The sequence below is a fragment of the Phycodurus eques genome, unplaced genomic scaffold (assembly GCF_024500275.1).
Source record: "Phycodurus eques isolate BA_2022a unplaced genomic scaffold, UOR_Pequ_1.1 contig_25, whole genome shotgun sequence".
Classification (NCBI taxonomy): domain Eukaryota; kingdom Metazoa; phylum Chordata; class Actinopteri; order Syngnathiformes; family Syngnathidae; genus Phycodurus; species Phycodurus eques.
This window is the reverse complement of record NW_026904022.1, coordinates 164343-179038: the sequence shown is the minus strand read 5'-3', so window position 1 is coordinate 179038 and position 14696 is coordinate 164343. Positions and strand designations below refer to the sequence as shown.

General features: G+C 47.1%; 2 protein-coding genes across 2 annotated transcripts in view; one reads left to right on the top strand and one right to left on the bottom strand.

Moving 5' to 3' along the window:
* Window positions 1-4239: 4239 nt before the first annotated feature.
* LOC133398196 (zinc finger protein OZF-like) overlaps window positions 4240-14696 on the bottom strand; it is a 12918-nt gene continuing 2461 nt past the window's right edge. The window contains exons 3-4 of the mRNA XM_061669800.1: window positions 12079-12236; window positions 4240-8015 (exon numbers count right to left, since the gene is read on the bottom strand). Coding sequence (XP_061525784.1) covers window positions 6562-8015; window positions 12079-12205 — 1581 coding nt within the window. The 5' untranslated portion in view covers window positions 12206-12236 and the 3' untranslated portion in view covers window positions 4240-6561. The remainder of the gene's footprint in view (window positions 8016-12078; window positions 12237-14696) is intronic.
* The window catches only part of LOC133398207 (zinc finger protein OZF-like), a 20416-nt gene continuing 17979 nt past the window's right edge, over window positions 12260-14696 (top strand). Inside the window, exon 1 of the mRNA XM_061669823.1 lies at window positions 12260-12328. The gene's annotated coding sequence lies outside the window, so the exon portion shown is untranslated. The remainder of the gene's footprint in view (window positions 12329-14696) is intronic.

Below are 14696 nucleotides of genomic sequence, written 5' to 3'. Positions count from 1 at the left end.
TGCTTTGCATAGTAGAGTTTCGAGTTGCACTTCCGGATGGAGCGCCGAACTGTATTTACTGACATTGGTTTTCTGAAGTGTTCCTGAGCCCACGTGGTGATATCCTTTACACATGGATGTCGGTTTTTGATGTAGTGCCGCCTGAGGGATCGAAGGTCACAGGCATTCAATATTGGTTTTCGGTCTGGCCGCTTACATGCAGCGATTTCTCCAGATTCTCTGAACCTTTCGATGACATTTTGGACCGTAGATGATGAAATCGCTCAATTCCTTGCAATTGTACGTTGAGGAACATTGTCCTTCAACTGTTGGGACTATTTTCTCCCGCACTTGTTCACAAAGAGGTGACCCTCCCCCCATCTTTGCTTGTGACTGACCGAGCAATTCCCTGAATTCCCTGAATTGCTCGGTCAGTCTACCCAATCATGGTACCCGCCTGTTCCCAATGAGCCTGTTCACCTGTTGGATGTTCCAAACAGGTGTTTGATGAGCTTTCCTCAACTTTCTCAGTCTTTTTTGCCACCTGTCCCAGCTTTTTTGGAACGTGTTGCAGCCATAAAATTCCAAGTTAATGAATATATATATATATATATATATATATAAACTGGGCAGCACGGTAGACGACTGGTTAGAGCGTCAGCCTCACAGTTCTGAGGAGCGAGGTTCAATCCCCAGTCCCGCCTGTGGAGTTTGCATGTTCTCCCCGTGCCTGTGTGGGTTCACTCCAGTTTCCTCCCACGTCCCAAAAACATGCATGAATTAGAGACTCTAAATTGCCCGTAGGTGTGAATGGTTGTTTTTTTGTATGTGCCCTGCGATCGGCCGGCAACCGGTTCAGGGCGTACCCCGCCTCCTGCCCGATGATAGCTGGGATAGGCTCCGGCACGCCCGCGACCCGTGTGAGGAGAAGCGGCTCGGAAAATGGATGGATGGATGGATTATTTGCTAAAAACAATAAAGTTTATCAGTTTGAACATGAAATATCTTGCCTTTGTAGTGTATTCAATTAAATATAGGCTGGACATGTTTTGCAAATCATTGTATTCTGTTTTTATTTATGTTTAACATAAATCCCAACCTCTCCTTAAGCCGTCACCTTACCGTGGTGGAGGGGTTTGTGTGTCCCAATGATCCTAGGAGCTAAGTTGTCTGGGGCTTCACGCCCCTGGTCAGGTCACCCATGGCAAACAGGTCCTCGGTGAGGGACAAAGCACGGCTCCAAAAAACCCTATGACGAAGAAAATATATGCCCGGACGCGGGTCGCCGGGGTCCCCCTCTGGAGCCAAGCCTGGAGGTGGGGCTCGAAGGCAAGCGCCTGGTGGCCGGGCCTGGGCAGAGCCCGAAAGGGTAACGTGGGACCCCCCTCCCATGGGCTCACCACCTGTGAGAGGGGCCATAGGGGTCGGGTGGAGTGCGAGCTGGGCGGTGGCTGAAGACGGGTACCTTGGCGATCCGATCCCCGGCTGCAGAAGCTGACTCTCGGGATGTGGAATGTCACCTCTCTGGTAGGGAAGGAGCCCGAGCTGGTGAGTGAGGTCGAGAAGTTCAGACTAGATATAGTCGGGCTCGCCTCTGGTACCAGTCCTCTTGAGAGGGGTTGGACTCTTTTCCACTCTGGAGTTGCCCACGGTGAGAGGCGCCGAGCAGGTGTGGGTATGCTTATTTCCCCCCGGCACGGCGCCTGTACGTTGGGGTTCACCCCGGTGGAAGAGAGGGTAGCCTCCCTCCGCCTTCGGGTGGGGGGACGGGTCCTGACTGTTGTTTGTGCCTATGCACCAAACAGCAGTTCAGAGTACCCACCCTTTTTGGAGTCCTTGGAGGAGGTGCTGGAGAGCGCTCCCGCTGGGGACTCCATCGTTCTGCTGGGGGACTTCAATGCTCACGTGGGCAATGACAGTGAGACCTGGAAGGGCGCGATTGGGAGGAACGGCCCCCCCCCGATCAGAACCCGGGCGGTGTTCTGTTATTGGACTTCTGTGCTCGTCACGGATTGTCCATAACGAACACCATGTTCAAGCATAAGGGTGTCCACACGTGCACTTGGCACCAGGACACCCTAGGTCGCAGTTCGATGATCGACTTTGTGCCCGTGTCATCGGACTTGCGGCCGCATGTCTTGGACACTCGGGTGAAGAGAGGGGCGGAGCTGTCAACTGATCACCACCTGGTGGTGAGTTGGCTACGATGGTGGGGGAAGATGCCGGTCCGACGTGGCAGGCCCAAACACATTGTGAGGGTCTGCTGGGAATGTCTGGCAGAATCCCGTCAGAAGGAGTTTCAACTCCCACCTCCGACAGAACTTCACCCACGTCCTGGGGGAGGCAGGGGATATTGAGTCCGAGTGGACCATGTTCTGCACCGCTATTGCCAACGTGGCCGACCGGAGCTGTGGTCATAAGGTAGTCGGTGCCTGTCATGGCGGCAATCCCCGAACCCATTGGTGGACACCAGCGATGAGGGATGCCGTCAAGCTGAAGAAGGAGTCCTATCGGACTTTTTGGCCTGTGAGACTCCGGAGGCAGCTGACGGGTACCGGCTGGCCAAGCGGAATGCAGCTTTGGTCGTCGCTGAGGCAAAAACCCGGGCGTGGGAGGAGTTCGGTGAGGCCATCGAGAACGACTTCCAGACGGCTTTGAGGAAATTGTAGTCCACCATCCGGCGTTTCAGGAGGGGGAAGAGAGTGCACCAGCAACACTGTGTATAGTGGGGATGGGCTGCTGCTGACCTTGACTCGGGACGTATTGAATCGTTGGGGAGAATACTTCGAAGACCTCAATTCCACCGACACGCCTTCCCATGAGGAAGCAGAGTCTGGGGTATCTGAGGCCGGCTCTCCTATCTCTGGGGTTGAGGTCACCGAGGTGGTTAAAAAGCTCCTCGGTGGCAAGGCCCCGGGGGTGGATGAGATTCGCCCAGAGTTCCTCAAGGCTCTGGATGTTGCAGTCCTGGTTGACACGCCTCTGCAACATCGCATGGACATCAGGGACAGTGCCTCTGGATTGGCAGACTGGGGTGGTGGTCTCCCTTTTTAAGAAGGGGGACCGGAGAGTGTGTTCCAACTACAGGGGGGATGACACTCCTCAGCCTCCTTGGTAAGGTCTATTCAGGGGTGCTGGAGAGGTGGGTCTGTCGGGAAGTCGAATCTCAGATTCAGGAGGAGCAGTGTGGTTTTCGTCCTGGCCGTGGAACAGTGGACCAGCTCTACACCCTCGACAGGGTCCTCGAGGGTGCATGGGAGTTCGCCTAACCAGTCTACATGTGTTTTGTGGACTTGGAAAAGGCGTTCGACCGTGTCCCTCGGGGGGTGCGTCGGGAGTATGGGGTACCGAACCCCCTGATACGGGCTGTTCGGTCCCTCTACGACCGGTGTCAGTTTGGTACGCATTGGCAGCAGTCAGTCGGACTCGTTTCGGGGGGTCCGGTTTGGTGGCCTCAGTATTGCATCGGTGCTTTTTGCAATGATGTGATTCTGTTGGGTTCATCAGGCCGTGATGTCCAACTCTCACTGGAGCAGTTTGCAGAGTGTGAAGCGGCTGGTATGAGAATCAGCACTTCTAAATCTGAGACCATGGTCCTTTGTCGGAAAAGGGCGGAGTGCCCTCTCCGGGTTGGGGATGAGATCCTTCCCCAAGTGGAGGAGTTCAAGTATCTTGGGGTCTTGTTCACGAGTGAGGGAAGAATGGAACGGGAGATCGACAGGCGGATCGGTGCGGCTTCTGTAGTGATGCGGACTTCGAATCGGTCCGTTGTGGTAAAGAAGGAGCAAAGCCGAAAGGCGAAGCTCTCAATTTACCGGATCGATCTACGTTGCTAACCTCACCTATGGTCACGAGCTGTGGGTCGTGACGGAAAGAACAAGATCCCGGATACAAGCGGCCGAAACGAGTTTCCTCCGCAAGGTGTCCGGGCTCTTCCGTAGAGATAAGGTGATTAGCTCGGTAGTCCGGGAGGGGCTCAGAGTAGAGCCGCTGCTCCTCCGCATTGAGAGGAGCCAGAAGACGCGGCTCGGGGCATGTGTTTAGGACGCCTCCTGGACACATCCCTGGTGAGGTGTTCCCACCGGGAGGAGATCTCGTAAAGGACCACGTCACTTTTTATGTGGATAAAATTTCGGAGAAAGGGACGATAAACCTTTTATCAGTCTCGTAATCTCAAGGTTGCTACCGGAATTAGATAAGAGTTCTCGATAACCAGAGGTCTTTTGTCCAACCCGAACACACACACAACTGACACAGGTAGTGGATTATTATAGATTTTTTTTAATAGAACATTTAATGAGATCTAACAAGAGGAATCTACAGGGGAACAATACAGGGAAAAGCAAAACAAGGGACAGACGAACATTGGCAGAGGAGACTAAACTTGTGATGTTAGGGTGGAAATGAGCTGGGGATTCCTCTTCTCATTCATTTCAACCCAAATATGCACTAATTTGTACTTTAGTCGACCCCAAGCAGGACTCGCGTGCGTGGAACATAATTTAGGCAGTCTGGTCGGTCTCCCGAATGTAGGGTAGCTCGGGGCAGTGGCAGGGAAGAGGTCTGATGTGTCCTTGCCACCTCGCGGTGAGAGGTGGGGCTTCCTGGCTGAGCCAGTCTTCAGCAAGGTGGTCGAATGAGCACGCCAGCAAGCAAAGGGGGCTCCGGCCTTTATGCCCATCCGAAAAGTGGGTGGTCCCCCCCGGGAGACAAAAGAGGAGATGGACCGCCTCTTCGTGTTACTGACACAATGCCGCCGACAGAAGCGCCTTTGTGATCAATTCACACATTTGACATTCATACACACACATACTATATACAACCCCAATTCCAATGAAGTTGGGGCGTTGTGTTAGACATAAATAAAAACAGAATACAAAGATTTGCAAATCACGTTCAACCCATATTGAATTGAATACACTACAAAGACAAGAGATTTCATGTTCAAACTGATAAACTTGATGGTTTTTAGCAAATAATCATGAACTTAGAATTTGATGGCTGCAACACGTTCTAAAAAAGCTGGGACAGGTGGCGCAGAAGACGGAGAAAGTTGAGGAATGCTTATCAAACACCTGTTTGGAACATCTTACAGGTGAACAGGCCAATTGGGAACAGGTGGGGGCCATGATTGGGTAGAAAAGGAGCCTCCCTCAATTGCTCAGTCATTCACAAGCCAAGATGGGGCGAGGTTCACCTCTTTGTGAACAAGTGCGGGAGAAAATAGTCCAACAGTTGAAGGACAATGTTGCTCAACGAACAATTGCAAGGAATTGAGGGATTTCATCATCCACGGTCCATAATATCATCAAAAGTTCAGAGAATCTGGAGAAATCACTGCATGTAAGCCGCCGGCTTCTAGTGGGCCCGAGCTCACCTTAGATGGACTGATGCAAAGTGGAAAAGGGTTCTGTGGTCCGACGAGTCCACATTTCAAATTGTTTTTGGAAATTGTGGACGTCGTGTCCTCCGGGCCAAAGAGGAAAAGAACCATTAGGACTGTTATGGACGCAAAGTTCAAAAGCCAGCATCTGTAATGGTATGGGGCTGTGTTAGTGCCAATGGCATGGGTGACTTACACGTCTGTGAAGGCACCATTCATGCTGAAAGGTACATACAGGTTTTGGAGAAACATATGCTGCCATCCAAGCAACGTCTTTTTCATGGACGCCCCTGCTTATTTCAGCAAGACAACGCCAAACCACATTCTGCACGTGTTACGACAGCGTGGCTTCGTCGTAAAAGAGTACGGGTACTCGACTGGCCTGCCTGCAGTCCAGACCTGTCTCCCATTGAAAATGTGTGGCTCATTATGAAGCGTAAAATACGACAACGGAGACCCCGGACTGTTGAACAGCTGAAGCTGTATATCGAGCAAGAATGGGAAAGAATTCCACCGACAAAGCTTCAACAATTAGTGTCCTCAGTTCCCAAACATTTATTGAATGTTGTTCAAAAAAAGGGGATTTAACACAGTGGTAACCATGAAAATTCTAAGTTCATGATTATCTGCGAAAAACAAAGTTCATCAGTTTGAACATGAAATATCTTGTCTTCGTAGTGTATTCACCTAAATATAGGTTGAACGTGATTTGGAAATCATTGTATTCTGTTTTTATTTGTTTAACACAACGTTCCAACTTCATTGGAATTGCACTATACATTTGTGGTTGCAATCAATTAAAAGTTTAGCTGACGTATGAGTATGAGTTCAATATGGGCAAAAATTACACCATGGAAAACATAGAAGTTCAGGCTGTGACAGGCTGACATGTCCAAAATGTGGGCGGGCCAAAATCTGGCTGAAAAATAAAATACCTCATCAGAAAACAATTCTAAAATTACTACTGAATCTATTTCAGAGAACGTTTTTCTTTAGACATTTATGAGTCCAGAACTATGGCATACGTGGTAAAGTATTTTGAAACTAATGCTAATTCCCGACATTTGCCAGCAGATGGCTTTTTGAAAATATATGGAAAACAAGATACAATAAAAGCTGTTACACAGAATACAAGAATGTGGATTTTTGGAAGTCAGTAACCTAGTAATTACTTTTTTTTTTTTTTTTTTTTAAACATTTCAATTTGCATTAAAAGCTTCTTGATCACTGCTATTCTCACCCGCACACTTGTGTGTCTGAACCCGACACTTGCGAGAGAATCTTTGACCACAAACTGAGCAGGAAAACGGTTTCTCACCAGTGTGCGTTCTTGTGTGCATTTTTAAGTGTCCCTTCTGAGTGAATCTTTGGCCACAGTCGGAGCAGGAAAAGGGTTTCTCACCGGAGTGCGTTCTTGTGTGTCTTTTTAAATCTGCCTTCTGAGTGAATCTTTTCCCACAAACTGAGCAGGAAAAAGGTTTCTCTCCAGTGTGGGTTCTTGTGTGTTTTTTTAAACTTCCTTTTTCAGAAAACCTTCGGCCACAACTTGAGCAGGCAAAAGGTTTCTCTCCAGCGTGGGCTCTCGTGTGTATTTTCAAGTGTGCCTTCACAGAGAAGCTGTGACCACAAACGGAGCAGGAAAAAGGTTTCTCACCAGTGTGCATTCTTGTATGTCTTTTTAAGTTTCCATTCACAGAAAATCTTTGACCACAAACTGTGCAAGAAAACGGTTTCTCACCGGTGTGGGTTCTTGTGTGCAGTTTTAAGTGTCCCTTCTGAGTGAATCTTTTACCACAAACTGTGCAGAAAAAAGGTTTCTCACCAGTGTGCGTTCTGGTGTGTAATTTTAAGCTTTCCTTCACAGAGAATCGCTGACCACAAAATGAGCAGGAAAAAGGTTTCTCACCAGTGTGCGTTCTTGTGTGTAATTTTAAGCTTTCCTTCACAGAGAATCGCCGACCACAAAATGAGCAGGAATAAGGTTTCTCACCGGTGTGCGTTCTCGTGTGTATTTTTAAATCAGTCTTCTGAGTGAATCTTTTACCACAAACTGTGCAGAAAAAAGGTTTCACACCAGTGTGGATTGTCGTGTGCTGTGTTAAGTTTCCTTTCTGAGTGAATCTTTGACCACAAACTGAACACGCAAAAGGTTTTTCCCCAGTGTGGGGTCTCGTGTGTTGTTTCAAATGTTCAAATGTTCTCCCACAATTAGAATATTTCCATCGTTTGTTGTGAGTTTGACACGCCACATCGCCTTCTGACTGTTTACCATCAGCGTGAGGAGGATGTGACGTCACGTCGTCACTATGTGATAGTGGACCTAAGAGTCCGTCTGCTGGCGATCCTCCACAGTGGTCTCCGTCGCCTTCTGTTGTCATGTGTTGACTTGAGCTGCTGCTGCTTGGAGGCTCCGCCCCTCCGCTCTCCTCACGTTGACCATCTTCACTCTTCAAAAAGACACCAGTCGATGGAACCTTGCTGATGTCCCCCTCCTCTTCTTGTTTGATGTGGGGGCGCCCTTCTTCCTCTTCTTTTTTCACCAAAATGGGCTCCTCTTCCTCTTTGATGTGGTGGACCTCTTCGTCCTCCACTTCCTCTTTAATGTGCAGGACCCAGAGCCCCCGCCGCTCAGTACGATGATCTTCAGTGACGTCTGCAAGTCAAGAAGACAAACAAAATGGTTTGGTAAATCTTTTCTCATGTTGCGACTTTAATGTTGTGTACTATGGTTTCGATTTAGATTTAAGGTTCATGTGAAAGCCTGACGAGTTTGATAGATTGGAAATAAAATTGGGCAGGTCAACGACGACGACAAAATGTGAAAAAGCATATTGCCCCAGACAATTTAGCTCACTGGGCCACACAAACCTTTCCACCACCACGAGGTGACTGCTTGAAGCTGCAAAAAAAAAAAAAAAATTTAAGTAAGTAAAAGTGTGGAGTTTTTAAGGTCTTTGGTTTTTAAAGAGAGTGACTTCAAGTATTCACTCACAGCAATCCTCTTTTCTTTATTGCCAAAAACAATTATCTCAGTTTTGCCGTGGCTTAATTGAAGAAGGTTTTGGCTCATCCAGATATTTATCTGTTTTGAGACCAGTGCCCCAGCACCGTAACCGAACTGGAGTCATCTGGAGACACGGCTAGATAGAACTGTGTCATCTGCATAGCTATGATAGTCAAAATTCAAGTTCTGAAGAATTTGACCCGAGGGTAGCATATACAGGCTGAACAGGAGGGGTCCAAGAAATGACCCTTGAGGGACCCCATAGGTCATTCACAATGTGTAACTTCATTTAGCCCTAATCTAATTAAATAGATCTCACAAAATAAACGTGGAAAAGCTTTATGGTCAGAAGGTCCTTCCATCCACTTTCTGAACCGCTTATCTTCACTACAGTCACCGCGTGTGTTGGCAGCTTTTTCAGCTAACTACGGGCGAGAGGCGGGGTACACCCTGAACTGGTCGCCAGCCAATCGCAGGGCACATATAGACAAACAACCATTCACACTCACATTCACACCAATTTAGAGTCTTCAATAAACCAACCATGCATGTTTTTGGAACGTGGGAAGAAACCTGGAGAAAATTGGTAGCTAAGTAATTGCACAAAATGGAAAGTACACTAATTGCTACTTTTAAAAGCTTCTGAAGACACTCAAATATTCACAAAAGGATTTATTAGCCGTTTTGTTACCAAAGGCAAAGTTTTGTGCACAGAAATAGAATACAGGTCATTTTAGATTTTGTTGTTGTCCTTCTTTTCCTTTGGGCTTGTCCCGTTAGGGGTCGCCAGAGCGCGTCATCCTTTTCCACGTAAGCCTGCATCTCCTGCATCCTCCTCTCCAACACCAACTGCCCTCATGTCTTCCCTCACAACAACCTTCTCTTTGGTCTTCCTCGAGCTCTCTTGCCTGGCAGCTCCATCCTCATCATCCTTCTACCAGTATACTCACTATTTCTCCTCTAGCCTCCACGACTCTTTCCCATAACTTCATTGTGTGGCTCATCCACTTTATTCCGCTACAGTTCCCACAGCGCCTTTGTTCTTAAAAATGGGCACCAGCACACTTTTCCTCCATTCCTCAGGCATCTTCTCACGCGCTAGAATTCAATTGAACAAGCTGGTCAAAAACTCCACAGCCACCTCTCCTAGATGCTTCCATACCTCCACAGGATTGTCATCAGGACCGACTGCCTTTCCATTTTTCATCCTCTTTAATGCCTTTCTAACTTCCCCCTTATTAATCATTGCCACTTCCTGGTCCACCACACTTGCCTCTTCTACTCTCCCTTCTCTCTCATTTTCCTCATTCATCAACTCCTCGAAGTATTCTTTTCATCTAGCTAGCACCAGTCAACACATTTCCATCTCTAGCCTTAATCACCCTCACCTGCTGCGCATCCTTCCCATATGTTGTATTCCTAAACTTTTGGTGTGCTTTTGCTTGGCTTAAGTGCATAGAAACTACGTTCACAGGAGGCAGTACTTACGAGTCATGAAGGCAATTTTGGAAAGCCTACATAGTTGATGAAAACCCACCTTCGCTAGTTTTCGTGTCACATCAAAATTAATGCAAGTGCCCCTTGACGTTGAGTTTCATCAGATTCGCAAACCTATTTCTTGTTATGTCAACTTTTTTGCCGCCAAAACGCCAACCGATGAGCTCAAAGCTAATGGCTGAAACTAGACGTGAAGTTAAAACATGAGTAACTCGTTTGTGCTCAACTTACTGCACATTTGAATTTGTCTCCTCGGCGCTGAAGGTCCAAGTGTTGCGTCGGTCGAGAATGACTCGTTCAAAAGAACAAAATCGTTTGCGTCGACTTACTGAATGGAATCATAGTTCGGTTTTGCTAACTCACAACCACTCAGGCAAAGACAATCTATATATATATAGATAGATAGATAGATAGATAGATAGATAGATAGATTTTAAATGTGGTCCGGTGCTCAAATGAGAACCAGAGGTCGTTGCTCGGTGCTCACTTTTTCATGACCTACCGACCTCAATGGATGAACTTGTGTTTGTTTGTAGACATGTCATCATCGTTACTTATTGTCTGTACAAATCAAGGACGACAACGTTTTTGGGGGTCATGACCGAAGAACCGTTTCTTCTCTTTTTAGATCTTTGCACGTGCGCTTTACATTTTATTATTAGTCTTATTCTGGGCCAGTTCCCAGCTGGTACAGTAAATAGTACGTTCATTCAAAAGATTGGATTGTTTGAAGGAGTCGTTCGCTCGATTCGCGCGGCGTCGACCCCTGCGCTCCGCCTCCAAAAACGAAAACGCGTGGTGTGCAAAAGTACGCTTGTGCTCATAGGTTTACATATCCTGGCAGAATTTATGATTTCTTGGGAAAACATTTTTCAGAGAATATGAAGGATGACACAAACAAACTCTCTCTCTCATGGTTAGCGCTTGGGCGAGGCCATTTATTATCAAACAACTGTGTTTCCTCTTTTTAACTCCTGATAAAAGAAACGTCACAAATGACTCTGATCATACGTTTACTAATCCTTGAGATGTTGGCCTGATAACACGTACACTAGACTTTACACCGATTTTAATCGGGCTGATGGGTACCGGCCAATATTTAGCATTTTACGCCGACCGGCTTTCATGTCATAAGACCGATCGATGACGTCATCGATCGGCCCGGCAAACGACATTTACTCCGCGTCGCCATCGTGCACAGTATATTTGAATCCAAAAGCTAGTTTCTTTTTAGCCTTGTCGCGTGTCTCTTGACGTAGTACTGTAAATATCTGACGGCCAATGAAGTTATTTAAAAAAATTTAAAATATGAAACCTTTTCAGCGGTGTCAGAATGCGTGGATCACACGACAAGACAAATTTGCTCTTTCACGATTGCACCGTCAGCCGACTGCAATAAAATGGGTTTTTTCTTGTTTTTGTTTTGTTTTTTTACGATCATCGGGCTTTACCTCGTCAGCTCAAATGCGACCGGTGACACTCGTTACCGTGGCGACGACGACAAGGGCGGAGCGAGCCGACTGCATGAGAAGGACAAAAATGGGGGGAAAAAACGTGTGTTGGTGGTCACCTCAATAGACGTTCCTCCATCTTGTGATCGGATCGGTGATCGGTTTTGTTTTGTTTTTTAAACCCGCTGATCGGCCCCAAACATTGTGATCGTGTAAATCCTAATGTACACAAGTTGACACAAACGGGTTTCAATGGCTTCTAACGGTAACCGCTATTAAAAACCGGGGTGTGTAAACTTTGGATCAGGGTCATTTGTGTGGTTTCTGTCAGTCATTATGATTTAAAAAGAGCAAACTAATAAATGGCTTCACCCAAGCGCTAACCACGAGTGGAAGACAGGTTTTTGGGTTATCATTCAGATTCTCTGAGAAAAAAAAAAAATGGCCAAGAAATCATCAATTCTGCCAGGGGGTGTAAACTTATGAGCACAACTCTCCAATCGAATTGGGTGTGCCATTAATATTTTCAGTGCGCGTGCGCACGCGGGCGCGACTTATGTGCAACCGTTTTCGATTCGGGGGTTTGCCGGCGGAGGCTGGCAGCGGCCACCGCGTAGCCCCGCCCCTGCCGCAGACCCACATGGTACACATTATTGGATGTTAATCCTGTTATGTTAAATGCATCATCGAACGGGGCCTGTAAGTAAAAAAAAAAAAAACGGGAATATCATTAAAGTTAGAATGCATGCAACAAGTGAGCCAACCTGCGCCGCGTGGCACAGTTGGAGGCCGCAGATCGAACGCGGCGTCCGGTCGTTGACCTCGTGGCTCCTTCTCCTCTTTCGGGCCCCAAAGTTCCTCGTCGTGCTCCGCTGTCCTCCTCGCACGCATTTTCACACGACGATCGCGACACTTTTCCGCTCTACGTCGGAGGGATGAGAAGAAAGCAAGTGATAATCGGACCTGTGAAACAATTCAATCGAGATTCAGATGTGGACACGGTGGGGTTAAAAAGTACGTCGGTTCACATGGCAACGCACCAAAGTGGTTGATGTGATGACTGTCGCCAAGACGAAACGAAAATATGTAATTGGGCATTGTTAGAAACTGGAGACAGAAAGACGACAGCTCCTTTGTGATGAAACATGACAGGCATTCTTCTAGGAAAGGATTCAGAAATCAGATGAAGATAACAATAATAATGATTCCGAAAACTATTGCTACAGGATATTATTTCAGTATCTAAACACATTCAAAGGTTTTTTTTTAATGAGATATTCTTACTACTAGGTGGCGGAAAGAAGAACCCTTTACCTCCCGCTTGATCTCAAACGCGTCTCTTTGTTAGCAAGCTAAGCTAGGCTAGGCTAGGCTAGGCTAGGCTAGGCCGAGAAGCTTCCACGTGCACCAGACGACTCCAACCGGACGCGAAGATGGCACGAATGCTGTTTTCGTCCACTGAAGTCGTGATCGGGGGCGTCGAGCGTCGAGGATTCCCAACATTCGCTCCCGAATTCGGCAAGATTTGCTGAAGCGCATTCGAGCCTTCGCCGCGTACCGCGAGATGTGAAAGGGGCCGTATTACCCATGATCCTTTGGGGCAGAACTATTTAAAGCGGCAGGCCACCGACTCGAGGCAACTGAAGTCGAGCCAGCCGCCCCACATTTTGTTCATCCGAGAAATGACGGTAATCATCCGCCACCTAGCGGCGAAAGCTACCTTCCAAATAAAGGCCTACCAATAATAGGCCTCCAGGCACGTCAATGATTTCAAATCATTCTATGAAATAAGCTCTCAGTTATGACGCAACCAGTCCACTTCCGGGAGAAAGTTACCGATGCCAGGGTTGCAACCAGATGACAAATCCGGAGTTTTAACAATCGATCTATTATGCCGATGACATTTTCAATTTTCTCAACCAAATCCGTGTATTTATTATGAATAATATTCAGCATACGCTGACTTACTAACATCTGGTACGCAACAACGGGGTACGGTGTGTACGACGATGTCAAACTTCACATCGATCCAGCGGCGAGGCCAGCCCTATTTTGCCTCCCCTATGAATTCATTCGAGAGGGGGGGGGGAAACGAAAAATAATAAACCTTGCATCGATGGCACGAAAAAAGTCAACCTCGTGAAAATCGGTTGAGACTTCGTTTTAATGGCCACGCGTTGACCTGACCAACATGGCCGCCACGCGGCTAAATTATGGCTTCACCGGCGTGTATTGTGATGTGTCGTCTCGGACCCTTTTTATCAGCAAATATCGTCGTGTGAAGGCCACAGACCGGTGAGTGTACTCGGTTAATGATTTCAAGTCAGGTGACGGGCTGGGCCATTCAAGCAGATTTTCTTTGTTTTCTTTGAACCCAATTGAGTTTACTTGCCGGCATGTTTTGGATCATTGTTCTGCCGAAACGGCCACGCGCGAGGTCGAGACGTTCCGACGAGATACAACAACCTCAATGCCGATGAAGTTAGGACGTTGTCAGAGAAATAATTATCTCTCGTCGTCGGTTAGAAGCCAGGTACGTTAGCCGGTTTTTACAGCGCAGCTCTGAGGCGGGGGTGAGGGGCAAACAGCCGCCGTGGTCGGAAACGGAGCGGCCAGAAAATAAACAAGCGGAATTTGAAGGGAGTTCATTCTGCGTCGTGACATCGTCCTTAACAACGCTCCGTCGCTTCATACATTTAACATGAACATCGGTAAACGGACGAGACCACCGTAGGCGCGCTTCCTACTTAATCCAAAATATACTAGCAGATTTGCTCTTGTCACGGATGTCACGCGTGCTTGGCGGATCCACTTGGGACCGCGACCAGGACCCGCAAGCACCTCAACTCGTGAACAGCATGAACATCAATAAAGACATTTTAAAAAACAAATAAAATGTGAATGTTCAAATTCCGATGTTGCTGTTGTGGACTATCAGCATTGTAAGGAATTAATATTATGAAGGATTCATTCATATTATTATTATTAATTTATTATGGCCCATGGTAGCCACTCCCAGATGGAAAAAGAATACGATTTTTGGGGCCGATCAGCGAGTTGAACAAAACGATAACAAGATGGAGCAATGTGTCCATTTATCCGGTCGCATTTGACGAGATAAGATCAGCATAAAATGCTAATTATCGGCCGATACCGATCAGGCTGATAAGTCTAAGAAAAAAAAAAAAAAAAAAAAAGTCTACAATGTGCTGCACTGTATTTTCTCAAGTTATAAGTGAGCTGAAATACGCACGCTTGGAAAAACATACGATTTACGGAAATGGGCTATTTTGAGTTCAAAAAGGTGACGGATTTGCATGTCGGACAAATAAATACATTTGTATGTATACAGTGTGCGATTTCAAAACTATCATTTTAAGGA